The following is a 21,747-nucleotide window of genomic DNA, read 5'->3' as shown; positions in this document are numbered from 1 at the left end:
TTTTGACTAACATTATCCATTAGACTTTGTATATATCACCCACATTTTTGAGTTATGCAGTCTAGGAAGCCACTTAAAAGCTTTATATGAGTAGGAACTTCATTGTTTTTATCACTGTGACAAAATAATTAAGAGAACTAAGAAAGATGATGTTATGATTTGGATATGAGGTAGCCACAAAAGCTCCTATGATAAGGCAAAAACATTCAGAGGTGAAATGATTGAATTGTGAGAACTGTAACCTAATTAGTCATTCCTAGCTGGAATGGACTGACTGGGTTTTAGCTGTAGGCAGGTGGGATGTGGCTGGAGGAGATGAGTCACTGGGGGCAAAGCAGGGGATGCCCTGAAAGCACTGTTCTTCCTGTGGTCCCTTCTCCCTCTCTTTCTGCTTCTGAACCCCACCATGAGCTGGGCAGCTTTTTGTGCTGGACACATCCTCCATGATGCACTGCCTCACTGTGGGCCCAGAACAATGCAGTCACTTCTCTATGAAAGGAAATTTCCAAAGCCATGAGTCCCAAATAAATAAGCATTTCTTCCTCTAAGTTGTTCTTGTCAGGTAAACTGGTCACAACAACATGAAAACCAATTAAACAAGAGATAAGTTTTATTTTGGCTCACAGTTTTGGAGCTGTCAGTTTGTAGTCTGCTGGCTAAATTAATTTTGGGAATAAGAAGAGGCAGAACATCATGACATATGGAAAAGGAGGAGGAAAGCTGCTCACCTCATGGCAGCCAGGAAACAGAGAGAGCAAGGAAGGGGTCAGGGACAAGATACATCCTTCCAAGGCATGCAACAGTGACCTACTTCCTCCCACTAGGCCCTGAGTGGTGCAGTTACATCACCTCGCAATAATGTCATCAAATTGTAAATTCATCAATGGATTAATCTTTTGATGATGCCAAATGATACAGCCACTTCCAAAGAGCCACACCTCTCAACATTGTTCCTTTAGAGAACAGCCTTCAACCATGAGCCTTTGGGGGACAATTCGTATTCAAGACAATACACTAGATTTATTGGCTGTTTTCAAATTCTGAGTGGGAATGACAAATAAATGAAAGTATGGGTAGAAGACAAAAGAATCCCGCATAAGTCTATATTAGAAACAAATTGCTCCCACATGGGTATTTCACAGCATAATTGGGAGAATATGTCACTTACCAAAGTTGCCCAGTACTGGGGATTACCCGTAAAATTTTGGAATGAACGCCTGTTGAGGCCAATGAGCTGATGGACGAAGGAAGTGACATAGGGAATCTCCTTCCTGACCAAGCATCTTTTATTCTCATCCCTTGAGCGTTCTTCCAGTTCAGTTTTTGTGTCATGGTAGAAAGTCGACTTGGAAAAATGAATAGCTAGTTCTTTTATCTCTGAATCATCTGTCCTTGAACACATTTCAGTCTTGTAAACTTTGGAATAAAGTGGATAATAGGCCACAGATTACTATACAGATTACAAACTCACTATTAAAAGTATTTACTAGTGATTTCACAAGTTTTTATGTGATCTCTTATGTGTATAACTCCCACATTCTAAAGCTTGAGTAGAAAAAGTAATTCACATGCTCATTTATAAGTTTAATAAAAATACACACAGCACTCACTTTCAACAATATCTATTTGTTCATTGCAATGACATGCAAATTCACCAAGCCATGATTTAATAAGTCACCACATTGCTAAACCTCAGCCAAATTAATTAGGCAGAATTATGTAAATATGAAAATTTTACATACCTTCATAGTCTTCTGAATCTCTCTTTATTATACCATCAGTGATATCCAGGAACAATTCTGCAGGATTACTGTAGAATTTACAGGGAAAACCTACAAAATAAGACACCCGAATAACTCAAGCTGATAGTCTTGGAAAGTACAGAAGACTCACCTCAGAGGTTGCAGGATGTGAGGATGCTGGATGTGAGGGTAGGGGAGACAGACTGAACAACTCTTTCCTCATCTTTTTGCTCTTTTCTGCCCTCACTAAGTTATCCTTTCCTCTTTTTTATTCAATCACACAACATTTCAACAACTATCTGTCTTCCAGGCAAAAAACCTCAACTTATTCCAGACCATTTTTGGACTCTTCAGAACATTTTACATTATTCCTTACCTCTCATAAATCTTCAAACCCCAAGAAGCTATCAGTATGCTCTGGTGCTTATCAGTACTTCTTCAAAAATCTAAATGTAGCTCCAAAAATGATATTAAGTTTCTGGGAGTACTATGCTCTCTGAATTCTCCTAGAGAATGCTGGAATATCAGTAGGCAGGTCAGCACATTGCTTTGAAACCTACTAAATTCAGAGATCCCAATGGTCACCTCTCAAGCTGCCATAATTCCAAATAGACAACAAATTTTCAGATCAGTGTTATGAAGAGAATGTGACCAGCACAGCACACGTGACATCTTACCTCAACTTCCTGTGGCACAATCATCTAAACTTACTCTGACCTCTGACTTAATTTAATTCCTTCTAGTTAGTTTTACATGGCAATACAATGTATATTGGCACATCATACATAAATGGAGTATATCTTCTCCTTCTTCTGATTGTACACAATGTAGAGTTGCACCAGGCATGTAATCAGGTATGTAAATAGGGCTAATGTCCATTTCATTCTAATCCTTAATCCAAAGTACCTCTATTCTTCCCAAGTGCCCACTCCCTTATTGTGAATTAGTATCTTCATATCCGAGACAATATTTTGCCTTCAGTTCTTTGAGTTTGGCTTATTTCGTTAAGCATGATAATCTCCAATTCCATCCATTTACTGGCAAATGTCATAATTTCATTCTTCTCTAAGGCTAAGTAATACCCCACTGTGTATATATACCACATTTCCTTTATCCATCAAGCTGTTGAAGGGCATCTAGGTTGGTTCCATAGTTTAGCTATTGTGAATAGAGCTGCTACAGATATTGATGTGGCTGTTTCACTGTAACATGCTGATTTTAAGTCCTTTGGATATAAAACAAGGAGTAGGATAACTGGGTCAAATGGTGGTTTCATTTCAAGTTTTCTAAGAAATCTCCATAATGCTTTCCAGCATAAATCACCAATTTGCAGTCCTACCAACAATATATGAGTGTGCCTTTTATAGTACATCCTCACCAGCATTTATTGTTGCTGGTGTTCTTGAAATTGTCATTTTGATGGATGTGAGTTAAAATCTTAGAGTAGCTTTTATTTGCATTTCTCTAATTGCTAGAGATATTGAACATTTTTTTCATATATTTGTTGATTGATTGCATTTCTTCTTCTGTGAAGTGTCTGTTCAGTTCCTATGCCGATTTATTGATTAGATTATTTGTGTTTTGGGTGTTTAAGATTTTTGAGTTCTTCATATACCCTGGAGTTTAATGCTGTATCTGAATTGCAGCTGGTGACGATTTTCTCCCATTCTTTAGGCTCTCTCTTTGTATTATTGATTATTTCCTTTGTGTCAAGTAGCTTTTTAGTTTGATTTCATTCCGTTTATTAGCTCTTGAATTTACTTACTGTGCTTTAAAAGTCTTGTTAATGGAGTCATTTCCTATGCTGACATGGTGAAGATTTGGGCCTGCTTTTTCTTTTATTTTGTACAGAGTCTCTGTTTTAGTGCCTAAGTCCTTGATCCACTTTGAGTTGAGTTTTGTGCAGGGTGAGAGATAGGGGTTTAATTTCTTTTTGCAACCTATGGGTTTCCAGGTTTTCCAGCACCATTTGTATAGGAGGCTATCTTTTCTCCAGCGTATATTTTTGGTGCCTTTGTCTGGTATGAGATAATGTGGGTTTGTCTTTGTGTCTTCTAGGCTATACCATTGGTCTACACGTCTGTTTGGTTCCAATATCATGCTATTTTTGTTACTATGGCTCTGAAGTATAACTTAAAGTCTAGTATTGTGATGCTTCCTCTTCACTTCTTCTGCTAAGAATTGCTTTGGCTATTCTGGTTTTCTTATTTTCCCAAATAAATTTTGTGATTGTTTTTTCTACTTCTATGAAGAATGTTTTGTGTATTTTAATGGAATTTGAGCTGTGACTCTTTTTTTTTTACTTTTTTATTGAATGGGATGCATTACAATTCTTTTTAGATGTATACAGCACAAGTTTTCATATCTCTGGTAGTATATAAAGTATGTTGACACCAATTCATGACTTCATACATGTACTTTAGATAATGATATCTTTCAGTTCATTGTCCCTGGACTTCCCAGAATCTTGTGTGTTTGATTTTTTTTTTTTTTTTTTTTTTTTTTTTTTTTTTAGGGACAGAAATTTAATATAAAGAAAATTTAAAAAGTGATTATTTACAACTATATTTGTGGTCATAGAGAAACATCTATAATCATATGCAAAAAGCTCTAAAAATAAGCAGATAGATAAGCTGTTAAAGAAATCATAATATTCAATCTGAAATAAAAAGAACAAGGCATCTCAGAAATTTTGGCCCATTAAATCTGATTCATGATCAGCCATTCTATTGAGTAATAGTCAATTATACCATTCAAGACATAAATCTTCAATCTAATGTTACTAGAAGATTCAGTAGTATCTCCATGAACCCTCACAAAGGCAGAGCAAGACCATGTGCAGGGGAAGTACTGGAAAAGCACAATGTGTTACATGGTCAAAAAGACGATATTTTGGCAAATAACCCAATCAATACATGGACTAAGGAACTGAACAGACAATTCACAGAAAAATACAGTCAACAAATATGTGAAAAAATGTTCAACATCTCTAGCAATTAGAGAAATGCAAATCAAAGTTACTCTAAGATTTTATCTGATTCCAGTCAGAATGGCAATTATCAAGAATACAAGCAATAAGTGTTGGCAAGGATATGGGGGCAAAGGTACACTCATATATTGCTGTTTGCACTTCAAATTGATGCAACATGCTGGAAAGCAGTATGGAGATTCCTTAGAAAACTTGGAATGGAACCACATTTGACCCAGCTAGCACACTCTTTGGTTTACACCCAAAGGACTTAAAATCAGCCCACTACAGTGACACAGCCACATCAATGTTTGTAGCATATCAATTCACAATAGCTCAGCTATGGAACCAATATAGTTGCCCTTCAGCAGATTAATGGATATATAATATGTGATACATATACACAATGGAGTATTATCCAGCCTTCAAGAATGAAATTATTGTATTTGCCAGTAAATGGATGAGTTGGAGAATATCATGCTAAGTGAAATAAGTCATTCCCAAAAATAACAAACTCCAAATATTTTTTTTTCTGATATCTAGGTGCAGATCCATAAATGGATGGGGGGCTAAAGAAGAATGGAAGAACTTTGGATTGGGCAGAGGGGAGTAAGGGGAAGGGGTGTATGGGGGGGTAGGAAGGATGGTGGAATGAGTCAGATATTATTACCCTAGGTGCATATATGATTGAATGAACAGTGTAAATCTGCATCATGTAAAGCCCAAGAAATGAAAAGTTTTGCTCCATTCATATATAATGAGTTGAAATGCATTCTGCTGTCAAGTACAACTAATTAGAACAAATTGAAGAAAGGCAATGTTTTGGGACTTTTCAAATCTTTAACTGACAGAATAACTAGCTGTGAGTCTAATGCTAATTATTGACCTTTCAGGGAAAGGTTATCATAACAGGGAAGGAGAACAGATAAAGGCCCATGAGAAATACACACACACATACATACATACACACACACACACACACACACACACACAGAAGCACACACACCATGCATAGTCGAACAGGAGAGGACAAGGAGAGAGATATGAACAATAAGCAAGTGCTGCATAATGAAGAAAAATTCTGGCACTAAACTGACCAAAGATGTTTCAGAGCGAAACCTTGCACCTCAGTTAATTCTATGCAAGGTCAAGGAGCATTCCTGTAGCACTCCTGTGGACTCCTCTGCTCTTCCAGAAGTCTGTGAATGAAGGATCTAGTGGGTGAAAAGGTTAATCACACCTGCTGATTGGAAGTACTCCAAAGCCTTCTGGGCAGGACCATGATACATTAGTTCTCCTGAGGCCAATATGGTAAGACTGTCAAACAGCCTGAAGATGGAATAGCAAGGCTGATGGATGGTGAAGATAATTGTTCTCCCCTGCTGAGAAATCCTAAGTGAAAAAGGGAAATAATGAATCATTAAACATCCGGACCTTGCACTTCTTGATAGAATAATTACTCCTGCCAGTAGAGCTTTTTCTCTCAGTTCAACTTGATTTTCTCTTACAAACTTGTCATCTCAACTCATTACATACTTGGTAGTTGAGGAAAATAAAATTCAATGTTTTTATTAAAAGATAAAATATTCTTAAAGTTTGGTGCATCAGCAGTCTAGAATTATCTATAAAGTTTGAGAGAAAATGCATTTTCCTAGAGTCTATCCAGACAGTGAATTCAGGGAAGTTGGTACACAATCTATGATGGTTGAAATATGGAATCCATATTATTACCAAGTATCTCAGATAATCTCTTGAGTACAGCCGCTTTCAAGAACTAGTTAATGACCTGTGAGACTACAAATAGTACAGTATGGAAAAGTCTACAAATAAAGAGAAAAAAATGTATATTGTTATATTCCATCTTCATTATGTGTAGATTGTTCAGATTTTAATTCTTACAAGTCATTATCCTGTCTTATGTTGGCTAATGTCTTGGTAATTTAATCCTTTTAATAAAATTTTTAGTGAATACATGAAAAAAAGAACTAGGTAATGCTTAAGTATTAAAAATATGGTCATATAACCAATTTTCATTGATCATTTAATTATGATGAATCTTTAGTAATTGGTTTTTCATCCTACTTTGGTAATACATTAATATTATTTAGCACTTAGAATGCCATTTAGCACTTAGTTAAATGTTTTAGAGATTAATCTTTATTTTTATAGTAAGGCTGTTATGATATTAGTATTTCCTTCTTTTTACAGATAAGGTCTAAATGTTAAGTAATTGGCTAAGCCCTCACAGTTACTAAGGGGCCCTGTTGGGATCTGAGCTCTGTTCAGATTTTATAGTAGAAAAAGTTCTTAACTGCCCTTTATAGGAGTTATTACTTAAGGTTAGAAGAAACAAAGGCCAACATCACTTTCCCAATTTTAATAGTATTTTGAGAAAAGAATCACTTCAATTTAATAATTTGATAAGCATAAATCTATTGTATCCAAGGGGGTTTTGCCTCATGGAGAAACGGGAAGTAAGATCTATGATTTCATTCTGATGTGCATTTGAAGTAGTTAATGGCTCCTTGTAAAAAAAAAGAAAAAAAAAAGGAGAGTGATAACCCCATCTGAAGGTGATATATGTAGAATATCCAAATTCCCAATGATGGTGACCTAAGAAAAGAGATGCAGTGAAAGAACAAGGTGAACAAAGTGAACAAGTCTACTCTCAAAACTGTAAGAAGCAGTTCCATGTAACACGACAGGAAGTGTTTATGTGTTTGCTTGTGTTGGAGTAGTTGTTTTGGGTGAAGAAGATAACTAAGAGAGATGGCAAAACAGGCCTATTGTGAGCACTCTAGAAAAAAAGATGGAAATTCAGTCAATAGGCAATTGGAGCTGGGAAAGGACTGGAAGATGGACATGGGGTTCCTGAGAGCTCTGACACTCAAAGTGTGCTCTGAGGACTAACAGCATTAATATCAGTAATTCTTCAAATCTCCTGTGAAGAATTTTGAGCCCTTCCTGAGACCTATAGAAACAGGATCTGCATTTCAACCAGACCCCAGGTGATGAACTTGCACAGCAGTGTTTGGGAAGGATTGATCAGAGCTCTCTGCATGAGGAAAGATGCCTGTGTGCTAAGCAGAGAAAACCACAAAGAAAATGTCTATGAATCTAAATATCATACATGGGTTCTGTAATGGGGCCTGAACTCCAGACCCATGACTGGGCATCATCACTTATATGTGCAAATAGTACTTTAAACTTATGATGTCTAACTCATAAATATCATCCTTTCTTGCTGTTTACTCTCTTCTATCATAGAGACTTGCTCATAGGGTTATGAGCATCAGAGGAAGCAAGGTTGTGACAGAGAGGGGAAGCCTTGAAGATAGTGTGATTGACACCTTAAAACAATGAGGCAGAGGAGTTTCTAGAGGTGGTAGATAAAGGGAGAGACTAGCACTACTTGGAGACTGGTTCCAATAAACAAATAAATTACATCAGTAAGCAAGTAAGTAAATATTTTGAGATAACGGGAGCCCAAACTCTCCCTGTCTGAAGTCACAAACATGAAAATAGCAAAGACTAAAAGTAAGACAGAGGTGTTAGTTTGGAGTCAGAAATATTATTATGAATTCATGGGCTTTTCAATGTATACACAATAACAAAACAGCAATAGTTATAGATCTCTGTTCATGCATATATTTTTTAGTAAATATCTATGTATGCATATATGTGTACCACAATTAGATGATAAAGGCTGATATTACCTGTGCAGGTTGCATTCTCAGGTGTGTTGCACTGAGTACTCATCATCCTTTCATTCTTGAGCATCATGCAACACAAACTGGGATGGACCCTGCAGGGGGTCACACCATGAATTGCTCCAGATTGTAAGAAGACAGGAAAAGTGTATTTCTGGAGAGATACTGACAGACAGGAAACAGACACAGTAGCTCTGATTGTATCCTAGAAAAGGATTTGGGTAGCCATGATTGGATCCTGGCAAAGAAAGGCTTGTTGACTGGGAATTTAAGATGATGGTGTGTTCTCCTGGATTGGAGTTTTGGGTAGGAAGTATTTGGGGTGAAAGGGCATGATGGCAGAAGAAACTACATGGGAAGTAGCAGAGAGGAAAGGAGGGGTTACAGATACAGTGAAATGTAACAGAGGGAAATCCAGGTGAGAAAAGTAGAATTTCATTTGTATTATTCTTGGATATTTCCTTTCAGTTTGAAATATGTTATTATATTTTTAAAGATGATGTCTAAATCTCAACTATTGAAAAATTTCCTATAAACATCCATTCACATTTTTCTTTCTTTATAAAAAGAAATGCATTTATCTAATTTCATTCTTCCACTTTTTGAAGCCTCAAATGTCAGCAGTCATTGTCTCAATCCTCCCATCACAGGTGGAAATCCTGAGCTGATCCTGTTGGTTCCCTTGAAAACAGATCTAGAATCCACCCTCTGCTCACCAGGACCATCCTTGGTGATGCTTCATCATCCTTCATCAGCTCCTTCACTGGATCTTCCCTCATCCTTGCCTAACTGCTGTCTTCCCCACAGCCATTATTGTGCTCCAAAACTCTCAAAAACCTCCCCATTTCCTCTAGTGACAGGAAAAGCCATACTTCTTACATGACCTCTGCCACCAGCCCAACTCCACTTAACATCCTAATCTACCTGTGAAGGGCCAAACTGTGTCCTCCCCAAACTCAGATATTGAAGCCCTATCCCCCAGGGCCTCTAAATATGGCCACATTGAACATAGTGTTTTCAAAGAGGTCTTTTTAAATTTAAATGAGGTATTGAGGGTTCTCATCTGACTATGTCCAGTTAGGAGTTGATTAAGACACAGACATACAAGGGGAGAAGGTGACCATCTGCAGCCAATGAGAGGCCAATGAAGAAACAAGCCACAGCATACAATTTTCAACTTTCTGCCTTCAGAGTCATGAAAAAATTAATTTTTTGTGTTTAAGCCTCCTGTCTGTGGTATTGTGACAGTTCACCAAACGTCACTCCTCATAGTCTCTGGGTCTGTCCCTCTGGCCTTGCTGGTCTTCCCCACACATCAGACATGCTGTGCTTCAGAGCCACTTGGCTGCCTTTTCTAACCCAAACTCTCTTCTTATTTATAGCACATCTCACTCATTCTCTCCCAGCATATGTGTCACATGATTGTGGCCTTTTCTGGTCCTTCTAATTAAAAAGCTCCCTGCCTTCACCATAGCCTTCCTTTCCTATATTCTTGCTTCATCTTTCTTGAACCACTTCTTGTTTATTGACTGTATCCTGCTAACGAAGAAGAAACATTAAAACAAAAAACAAAAAACAAAAAAACTTCTAAATCTCCTGCACCAGAAATAACAGTAAAATAGAAGTTATCAAAGAGTAAATGAATGAAATAAAATGTTGCCATAGTTTTTACCTTTTTAGAAGTGTAAAGACATCATTAGCTGTTTTCCCATCTAAGCCAGTTGTGGGTTCATCCAGGAACAAGATGCAAGGATCAAGGATCAGCTCCATTCCTATACTAGTCTTTTTTCTTTCTCCTTTAGATTCCACCTAAAACACAAATTATTATCATGTTCAAGAATTTCCATGGTCACTTGTATTTGGTGAGTTAACCAGTACCATTCCTGTTAGAGACACTTTACTTCATTTTCCTCATTATTCTGGACAGGAAATAAATAACATCTGGGGGAAAAAAGTTTTTCTCTAACCCCATGTGTAAGCTAAGCCTCAGTGCAGAGTAGTCACCTGATTTGAATCTCATTCTTTTAATAGTCCCGAGCATGCCTTGATAGTCAGATATTTTAAGAGAGTAAGTTAAAACACTAAAAAAATCAAACCAAACCAAAAAGAAAACTATGATGTAGAGAAATATATTTAATAAAGGAGAGCCTGGCACAGTGTAGTATGCCTGTAATCCCAGTGGCTAGGGAGGCTCAGGAATGATGTTCTCAAGTACAAAGCCAGCGTTAGCAACTTAATGAGGCCCCTAAGCTACTTAGTGAGATCCAATCTCTAAATAAAATATAAAAAAGGGCTGAAGATGTGGCTCAGTGTTTAAGCATCCTTGGTACCAAACAACAACAACAACAACAACAAACAATAAAACAACAAAAAAAAAGGAAAAGAAAAATAAACTACTTACAATGATCTTTTAGTGTGTTATGAACATCTCATACAGACACACCACATCCACAAAATATCCCAACTGGACTGAAAAGAAGATAGTCACCTTGGAGCCAGGAGCATATAATTTCCAACATACCATATTAGCATCTTTTAAATTTCATATTTTTCCCCAAAATGATTTTTCTATATGTAACTTACCTAAGAATTGCTCACTGATCTTTTCAGAAAAAATCCAGAACAGGGGGTATTTCACAAGGCGAGTGGCACAATATTTGCAGCCAGTAAATGTGTGGGGAGGGGATAAAGAAGATTTAGGGGAGGCAGGAAGTAGAAAACACACAACCCTTGAATGGTTTCTATTAAGAACAGATCTTTAAAAGACATTTGGGTAGCTGATCAAAGTATTATATAAATGTATAAGTATGGCACAATGAAATATATTATTTTGTATAATTATTATAAGCAGAGAAAAAGGCTTTTGGGAATAATTAGGGACATATTAATAAATATAAACATGTAACAGCTCATAATATAGAGACCTTGTTCCATTTGTTTGATAATGGTGTCAGTAAGGTAAGATATGTGCTCATTTCCTTAGGTTATTGTGGGATAAAAGGGATACAAATGACCATTGAAGGGACTAGTACTGCCCTATAGAGGCAGTAATTCACTGTTAGGTTATCCAACATATCATTTGAGTAATCAGACTATTTGTCTACATTTTTGTTATGTTAAAATATCATAAAGAGCTAAAAAATAAATTACTTAAATAAATGAGATTATATGATTCTAAGAAGCCAACAATTACCTTTGTACATTTCCTCTGGAAATCCAAGCAAGCAACTCATTAAAGTGCCTGCTTGGAACTAAGTAAGAGTAAAAGAAAGTGTCTTCCTAGAAAGATAAAATCAGTTTAAAAAGCAGCCCCAATCACTCAACAACAACAACAACCAAAGGGGGTGAAAGGTGGCTCCTGTGCCATAGTAACTCAGGAGAAATCCACAGCAAAAAAAAAAAAAAAAAAAAAAAAAATGATGTTTATCTGCTACCTGTCCAAGCCCCATTGATATCCAAACCGAAATTTAACAAAATTCTCCTTCACTTGGCATGGTTTACTATGAATAACTCTAACATCAACTATGATTGTTTACATGACTGTTTAGCATGAATGAGTGTTTTAACCCCAATAGCCAATATTGTGCCTTCAATCCATTTGAATGTATTTCATCTAATGGTTTAAAGTATTATAAGAATAAATCTTCTCATCTTTGTTTTCATATCTCTAGTTTAAACTTGTTCCTCTTACCCCTGATTCATTCTCTTGCATTATCTGCTACTACCTCACATACTCACTATCCATCAATTTTACCTTTGTACCTTAGTGCAAGTTATCTTTTATATCTTTTTTCTCTCCCTTAATTTTTCTCCTTTCCAATCCTTTTGGGCCTATATTCCCCAATTCCCCACCAATCCTTCATTTATGGTTACAGTAATTGTACTAAATTTAATAACTATTATTGGAGCTTTTCCAGATCACTTTTAAAGGTTTACGTATGTATTTGGGAAACTGTGGAGAAAAATAGCAACAAGCTTTTCTTTCTTATAAGGTCTAATAATACAAGCCTTGGTTCTGGAGTGGTTATAGTATATAGGATTCAGTGGCATCCTTGAAACTGGTGCTGATATTAGGATCAGCAGAGGTCACACACTGACAAAAAAAAAAAAAAAAAAAAAAATCACCATCTGAATATGAAATCATCCCAGGGCTCTTAAGAAAAAAAAAAAACTTACAAGTAGTCATTCTCTTAAAAAAGAAGTGAGAACTATACCAAGAGATGTGCAAGCTTAGAAATGCTATGAAAAAAATAAAGGAAAAAAAAATCACCCCAAAGCCCCTAATGTTTCAACAACTGACTCCATAGACACTACCATAGAGAATATGTCAGAAAAAAAAATTTGGAAAGTTAAAAGATAAAATATTCTATAACCTAAAAAGGTATAAAAGTGAAATTGGAGAAAAAATACAGGAAGTAAAAGATTACTTCAATAAAAAATAATGAAGTTCTAAAAGGGAACCAAATAGGAATCCTAGAAGTGAAAGACTCAGAAACCAAACTAAAAGCTCAATGGAAAGCAACACAAATGGATTATATCACTTTGAAGATAAATCTTTAGGTCTTGAAAACAAAACATAAAATCTAGAATAAATATTGCATAAAGAAAAGTTGTTAAGAATGAATAGAAAATTCAATGTTAAGATGTTAAGAATGAATAGAAAATTCAAAAAATATGAGATGTCACTAAAACACCAAATTTAGGATTTATTGGGACAGATGAAGGCTCTGAAATATAAGCTAAAGGTATGCACAATTTTTTTCAATGAAATGATATTAGAAAATTTTCCAACCCTTAGGAATGAGAGAGAAATTCAAATCAAAGAGACATATAGGAATCCATGTATACAAAATCACAATAGATTCACACCAAGAAACATTATAATGAAAATGCCTAGCATATAGAGTAAGGATAGAATTGTAAAAGCTACAATAAATAAAAGGGCTGGTCACATTTAGAACTAAACCAAAACAGATTTCAACTGATTTCTCAAGTCAGAATCTAAAATCCAGGAGATTTTAGAGTACTATAAACAAAGTTCTGAAATAAAATGGGTGTCAACCAAGAATTTCTATACCCAGCATATTTAAGCTTCAGAATTAAAGATGAAATAAAAACATTTCATGAAAATCAGAAACAAAAGAATTTATAACTAGTAAGCCTGCATTACATGACATATTCAATGAAATTTTCCATAAAGAAGAAATGAAGAGTGAAAATGAAAAGAAACATAAGAATGAAGTCCCTGAAATAAAAGTCAATTAAAGGAAAACAAGTATGCTTTAAACATTAGAAATAAATCAAATGTTTGGAATTATAAACCATCTCTCATACATTTGATTCAAGTGAGTTATGAACTCCCATATGTCATGAGCTTTGTAATGTTTTGAACAACCAATAAAAAAATGAAATAAAATAAAATAAAATAAACCATCTCTCAATAACAACATTGAATGTAAATAGTCTAAAATCTTCAATCAAATGACATATTGGCAGACTAGATTAAAGAACAAGACCCAAAATTGTTGTCTGCAAGAGACTCACCTCAGAGGCAAATATATCCATATTCATAAGGTAAAAGAATGGGAAAAGATATATCATTAAAGTATAACCATGAACAATCAGCCATAACTATTCCAATATCAGATAAAGTGGATGTTAAGACAAAAATAATCAGAAAAGATGAAGAAAGTTACTTCATACTACTAAAGGGAATCATATATCAACAAGATAATGATTGAAAAGATCAATGCCTCAAACAACAGAGCATCTACATACATGAAACAAACCCTTAGCAATATTAAGAATCAAATTGATCACAATACAATGACACTGGGTGACTTTAAATTTCCTCTTTCAACACTGGATAGATCAACCAAACATAAGCTAAGTAAAGATTCTAGTTCTGTAGAGAACTAAAAAATACCATTAATACATGAACCTACAAGACATTAACAAAATATTTTAACCATCAATGACTGAATTCACTTTCCTCACTAGAGCACATGGGAAATTTTCTGAAACAAGCAACCTTTTCAGTCACAAACCAAATCTTTGCAAATACAATAAAAAAGAGATAATATTTTGAATTCTACTATAACACAACAGAATGAATTGGAAATCAAAAATAAGGTAAAAAGCAGAAACCACTCTAACACCAGCAGATAAAATAAACCACTTTTGAAGATGAATGGATAGAAGAATAACTCAGGGGAAAAATTAAAAATTTGAGAAGTAAATGAGAAGAGTGATAAAATATATCAAATTCTCTGTGACAGTATTAAGACAGCTGTAAAAGAAATGTTCATAGCATTGAACTAATACATTAACAGAATAGAAAGGTAACAAACAAATAATCTAAAATTACATCTCAAGCCCCTAGGAAAACAAGAACCAACAAACCAATGCCCCAATCATTAGACGATAGGACATAATTAAAGTGAGAGCAGAAACCAATAAAATTGTGAATTCAAAAATTTTCAAAAGATCAATGAAACAGAGTTGGTTTTGGAAAGGATAAATGTTTAGCCAAACTAACTAAATTAAAAGGGGAAAAACGCAAATAAGATTTGAGATGAAAAAGGAAATATCAACCTATATGCTACTAAATCCATAGAATCATCAGAAAATATTTTGAAAATTTCTACTCCAATGAACTATAAAATCTTAAAGATATTGACATATAGCTTTTACAATGTTGAGATAAATTTTTTCTATCTGTAGTTATATGGGACCAACCTAAGGCAACATTATATTAAATTAAGAGAATCTGAAAGCATTTCCTCTATAAACAGGAACAAAGCATGCCCTCTTTCCCCACTCCTATTCAACATAGACCTTGAAATTCAAACCAGAGCAATCAGGCAAGAGAAGGTAATTGAAGACATGCAAATATGAAAGAAGAGCTCAAATTATCTCTGTTTAATGATGTCATAATCCTATATTTAGAAGACCCAAATAACTCTAGCAGAAGACTTCAAGAGCTCATATATGAATTCAGCAAAATAGCAGGATACAAATCAGCATCCATGAATTAACCATATTCCTATAATCCAATGATAAATTGGCTAAAAAAGCAATTAGGAAAACAACCCATTCACAATAGCTTCAAAAATCAATCTGAAAAAAAGTGGCAAAAAAACCCTCTACAATGAAAACTACAGAACACTAAAGAAAGAAATTGAAGAAGATCTCAGAAAAATGAGAAATTATACCCCATTTGATTCAAAGGTATGATATGTCAAAAAACAAAAAAAGAAAATGGAAAGACCTTCCATATTCTTGGATAAGCAAAACTAATATTATCAAAATGGCCTTTCTACCAAAAGCACTGTTCAGATTCACTGCAATTCTCATCAAAAATTCACTGACACTCTTCAAAGAATTATAAAAGGCAGTTATAAAATTCATTTGGAAAAATAAGAGACCCAGAATAGCCCAAGAATTCCTGAGAGAGAAAAGCAAAGCAGGAGGTATCACAATATTGGACCTTAAATAATACTTCAGAGCTATAGTAACAAAAACAGTATGTTACATGCACCAAAACATCTCACTCACAACCTGCATGGGGAGGGAGTGGGTAACTATGAGAGGTGTGGACCAGCTGGAAATAAAAGCTAGGAAAGTAATATTAAAGAAATAAAAACAAAAGGTAAGAATTATATATATTTTCAAAGTGTGGCTGGAATGGGTGGAACACACTTGATGGGGTCTTACCCTAATAAAGAGAAAAACCTGTGCTTACTTTATGTATAGCGGTAAAGACCAAAGGGCATAGTAAGTAATTTCATCAGGAAAAACAGGATAAGTGTGGGGGGAAAACAGGTAGTTTGATACTTAGGTGGTTACGCCCACCTCCTGAGGGCTGTATTTGATCCTATGCCTGTGAGCTAAGTCAGGGCACCAGCATGATCTGGGCTTTCTCGAACCAAGGAATTTCACCCAGGAGTTCCCAGAAAAGCAGCTTCCCTGCCTTATGCTGGCTCAAACAAACACAAAATTTATCATAATTTATACATGGCTTCCAACAAAAACAGATATGAAGACCAATGGAATAGGAGAGACACAGACAAAGCCACAGAAATACATTTATCCCATACTAGAAAAAGATGTCATAAACATATATTGGAAAAAATACAATCTCTTCAACAAATGGCACCAAGAAGACTGGAAATCCATAAGGAGTAGAATTAAATTTAGGTCCTACCGCTTGCCCTGCACATATCTCAATTCAAAGTGGATCAAAGACCTAGGTGTTAGGTTAGAACCCCTTCACTTGCTAGAAGAAAATGTTGGCCCAACACTCCCAACATATTGGCACAGAAAACCTCTTTCTTATTAATACTCCTAGAGCACAAGAAATAAACTCAAAATCAATAAGTGGGATGGCATCAGATTTAAAAGTTTCTGAACAGCCAAGAACTAAGAATTTGAAGAGAGAGCCTCAGAAAGGGAGAAAACATTTCTTACCTACTTCTCAGGGCATTAATTTCCAGAAAATACAAATAACCCCAAAAAAACTTAACACCAAATAAACAAATGAACCAATCATTAAATGGACAAAAGAATTAAATAGACACTTCTCAAAAGAAATAATACATGAAAAAATGTTCAAAATCTGTAGCAATTAGGGAAATGCATATTAAAACTACACAGAGATTTCATCTCATTCTGGTCAGAAAGGTGATTATCAAGAATAAGCATAACAATAAATGTTGGCAATGATATGGGGAAAAAGGTGTGCTCATACATTGAAGGGAGGGAAAATTAGATAAGGAAAGACAATGGAATGAATCTGACCAAACATTTTTATGTACATATATGAACATACTACAGCTGGATTTTGATTCTCAGCACTATATATATGTGTATGTATATATATATATATATATATATATATATATATATATATATATATATATATATATATATATTATACACACACACACAAAGCAATAATGTTTAAAATATTGTAAGTAAATAGACAGATCAGTAGAGTAGAGGAATAGGAATAGGGGAGAGAGTGAGGGGAAGAAAAGGGAAGTACCTGGGAATGAACCAGAACAAATTATATTCTCTGCTTTTATAATTATGTCAAAATGAATCCAGTATTACATATAACTAAAAAAACAATTAAAAAAAGAAAACTTGGATTCTTTTCATTTATGAAATCCAGAAGTATACCTCAAAAAACATGTAACAATATTTCCTGGAGGAAGAGTTGGAGAAGAGCAGCTAAAAGAGGAAAAAGAACAAGAAAAGTCAGTGCAAAGACATCAAACAACCTGTGTCTTGAACAATGGGGGAGGGAGGACCATGGAAATGGCCATGTGAGGGGCTCTCTCCACATAGACCTACTCCTTCTTCAGGACTAGACCACAGTTAAGATTGTTCTCCACATATTTCCCTCTTCATACTATGTAACTTGTTACCTTTCTCATCACTACAGAAAGCAGCCAGTTTTAACACCATACACATTAGGAAACTTCTGAGCTCCTCTTTCCTGGTTATGACTCTATCAGATTTTACACATTACCTTGGAATCTGCCAGTTCCTCCAGATCTAACTCTTTAATGATGTTGTTGATCCTCTCCTTCTTTTCCTGTTTTGTCATAGTTGTTGGAAGCCGAAGAGCTGCTGAGAACCATAAGTTCTCTCTCACCGACAGTGTGTGCATCACAACATCATCCTGAAGGCAAATGTGATTTCATTGAGAAACACTGAGTTTTTCTAAGACCATCACTTCTGTGTATGTAACTTAAAATATGAAAATAATAAAACCAGGGCTGTGGTTGTGGCTCAGTGTAGAGTCCTCGCCTAGCATGTGTGAGACATGGGGTTTGACTCTCAGTACCACGTATAAATAAATAAAATAAAGATTAATCAACAACTAAAAAATAAATAAATAAAATAAACCCAAAGGAAAGTTCTAGCTATTGTAAAGTTTCAACTCTAAGGATTTCAGAAATTCTATACAGACAGCTTTAGAGCCCAAGGGAAGTTATTTGCATACTCAGGTGGAGCACACATAACTATGATAACTTCTAGACATTTCCAAAATGATTTCTATGAGGAGTTGCTAAAGTCATCCTTTAGGAGAAGAAGAGAGGTGAATGAAGAGCCAAAAAGACAACAGTAGATGGTTTTGGAAATGATATAAAATCTAGAATTGATACCACTGCCTAAAAGTCTATATCCCAGGTTCATTCTGCCTCTCCTTTTGACTCCTACCTCAATCTTAAAGGAGATTATGTAAAGGTGGTATAAATAAAGTTGGTACTGAGCATCTTCAATTGGAAGCATGCAAAACTATAAGCACAGTCTCTTGCACATACAGAAACAGGGGAAACCTAAAAGGCAAAATCACCAATACTTACCTGTACCACATAACCTGTATTATATGGTATATTGGAATCCTCAGGTACTTCATGTACCCAAACATCTCCAGATATACCACGTGGATCCTTCCTTGCAGCCAATATATCTAACAACCTATAAAAGGACACACATGTTCAGAGATTTTTCCTTCCTACAAAGGCCACATCTCTCACCTACTCAGAATCCAGATTCTGTTCAAGTTAAAAATTGAACTAGTCAAAAAATTCTATGGTTTAACATGTGTGTGTGTGTTTGGGTATGTGCATGCACACATAGAAATTCTTAGCATCCTTTACTTCATGTGCTATAAGACATTCCAAAATCATTAAAGCAAAATATTATTGGCTTATCCAGTATAGACTCCCAGTGACCCTCACCTTTATGGTCCCAACCCAGGCAACAGTCTCCTTTATCTCTGATGTATGATCTCCCTGAGAACTTCAGTTCCTTCTGTTCACTTTTAACATTATTCCCTTATCTTCTTTCCACATTAGTTCATAATATGATGGACTGCTATATTGTGATCACTTCATCATGCCATGTTGTTAATGCTGAATTTAATAAGACTTCCTGGTCCTTGGATTAAAACCATATGCTAGTCTAAATTGATTTTCTCCATAGTACCTAGCATCAGACAGGAAATGCACAGCAAATTCACGTGATTTTTTTGTGGGGTGGGGGCCGGGTACCAGGGATTGAATTCAGTAGTACTTGACCACTGGGTCACATTTGCAGTCATCTTTTGTATTTAATTTAGAGACAGCAACTCATTGAGTTGGTTAGCACCTCGCTTTTGCTGAGGATGGTTTGAACACATGATCCTCCTGCCTCATCCTTCCAACCTGCTGGGATTATAGGAGTGCACCACCATGCACAACCAACGCATGTGATTTTTTAAAAAGCATACTAAAATGCAGCCCAAAAGGCTTACTTACACCTTATTTTGTACTCACAAAGTATTGCCTGCAACTGAGGGTCCCACGATGGCATTAAGGCCAGGGTTCATGATCCCACTGTAAACACAAAAATATACTGATTTAGTATTTTACTTTATAAAGAGTTCCATAGGTTTAGGGTCTACACTGAATGCATTTAGGAAAGGTTGATGAAATTGCAGATAGATAACAAGCACCAAATATTAATGTAAAATATCATTGATTAATAGAAGTCTAGTCAGGACCTATAAAAAATGTCTGAGATCTCGCAAATATCTTGAAACCCCTAATCTCTTTGGGGGAAATGACATATTTCATGTTCAGACCACAAAATGAGTAGCCAATTTTTATGAATGATCTGCATTACTCTTACTCCTTTTAAAACAGTTTCTAAATCATGTTTAATGATCAGCCTCTTCAAATCCCCTCACCTGCTTCCCAGTCAAGTTAGACACCATTAATGAACACTGATTTGAAGATTGATCAGCAGTAATGTTCTCACTTTTAAAATCTAGTCAGAATGAAAATTAATATATCTTCAGTAGAAATCAAAGACTGGAGCAAAGTACTCCAGAGTATAAAAAAAAATCATGTATTCTTCGCATTCAGGAAAAATGTCTTACCAATTAAAAAAAAAAAAAAAAACAGGGTAGATGATTCACTGCTTTGTTAAGTATCTGATTAATTGACTGGAAAATGTTCTGTGTGTATTGGGTGACATCCCTGTAGTATGGACATCCTTGTGAGATGCACAGTCAGAAAATGGACATAAGTATGCTTTAATCAAATTAAGAGAATTCCTGAGGGTAGTAAACAATCAGAGTAGAAGAGGGTGATTATGGCAGTGTTGACTGTGCTAAGACCTAAGAAGTCAATTTTAGGCTGATTATTATCCTAAATATAAGAGGTGAATCTACTAGAAAGAATTAGGTGGAGGAAGAGAACTAAGGGCAGGGCTACTGCAGGGGCACCGGAGTGCACACAGCAGTCTGGCTTCAGGCATTCAGAACTCTGGTGTGTATGCCAGTCCCTCTTTTGACTTGCTAGGCACATCAAGATGTGTTCTACAGTGGAACCAGTATCTATTCCAAGCACAGGATCAAAGCCAACAGCTATGTGCCCTCACATACTGATACCCAGGGAGGTTGATCCTATGATTGCATAGGTGTCATGAAATACAAAAGTCCCAGTGCAACTGACCCCACAGCACTCACATCTAGAATGATCTCATCTTTCTTGGCCTGTAGCACCTGATCTTTAACAAATGAAACCAGTGCTGCCAGAGGCTGAGGTGATATGTACCATTCACTTTGTTTATTAACTGTGGAAACTCTGAATCAGTCAACTATTGAGAGTGTGGTAAACTGGGATTCAGAAAATTCTTAACTCATTTGTTATCCTTCCTCTCCCAGTGTAAAGACACACAAATGACTGGGTATGTCTGTGGGTGTAGGTCAGTGCAAGTGGGGGTATTTAGCATGCATGAAGTCTTGGGTTCAATCATTAGTAATAACCCAAATTCACAATGCTTGGGCAAACTCTCAAAGTGCATTTGTCTACAGTTCTTAATGCATCTCCCTTATTAATATCTACCTAGAAACTGCTTCAGAAATGATCAGTAAAAGCCTTTTTATTTCCTAAGTTTTCATTGCCTAGAAAATTTCCCATGTTTTTAAGATATGTAGTCAAAAAAAAGAGCAAGACATCCTGAATGATTCAACCAGAAAAACAAATGTGAATATAGTAAGGCAAAGCATTTCAAAAGTCCCTTTGGCTTTCTTTGACAGTAAATGCCAGTGTTACAGAAAACATCAGAAGTGTAGAAACTCAAATGCCACAGTTACTATGTAGGGCACTGACTAGTTCCACATCCATTCAGGCAACACAATTATGTTGTGTCTACTATGTTTGTACAATATACTATTTTAGGACATGGGATAGAGGTGAGAGCAAATCCAGTAGATAAACAAATGGAAAAACAAAGTCCTAGCCCCCTGGAGTTCACACTCTAGTCA

At 35.7% G+C, this 21,747-nt stretch overlaps 1 protein-coding gene across 1 annotated transcript in view; it reads right to left on the bottom strand.

Moving 5' to 3' along the window:
- The window catches only part of LOC139706520 (broad substrate specificity ATP-binding cassette transporter ABCG2-like), a 50,369-nt gene that overhangs the window by 17,996 nt on the left and 10,626 nt on the right, over positions 1 to 21,747 (bottom strand). Inside the window, exons 3-9 of the mRNA XM_071614834.1 lie at positions 19,751 to 19,810; positions 18,797 to 18,911; positions 17,956 to 18,108; positions 10,093 to 10,229; positions 5,951 to 6,102; positions 1,743 to 1,832; positions 1,169 to 1,416 (exon numbers count right to left, since the gene is read on the bottom strand). Coding sequence (XP_071470935.1) covers positions 1,169 to 1,416; positions 1,743 to 1,832; positions 5,951 to 6,102; positions 10,093 to 10,229; positions 17,956 to 18,108; positions 18,797 to 18,911; positions 19,751 to 19,810 — 955 coding nt within the window. The remainder of the gene's footprint in view (positions 1 to 1,168; positions 1,417 to 1,742; positions 1,833 to 5,950; positions 6,103 to 10,092; positions 10,230 to 17,955; positions 18,109 to 18,796; positions 18,912 to 19,750; positions 19,811 to 21,747) is intronic.

This window comes from Marmota flaviventris, chromosome 7 (genome assembly GCF_047511675.1).
Source record: "Marmota flaviventris isolate mMarFla1 chromosome 7, mMarFla1.hap1, whole genome shotgun sequence".
Classification (NCBI taxonomy): domain Eukaryota; kingdom Metazoa; phylum Chordata; class Mammalia; order Rodentia; family Sciuridae; genus Marmota; species Marmota flaviventris.
This window is presented reverse-complemented; position numbering and strand designations above follow the sequence as displayed.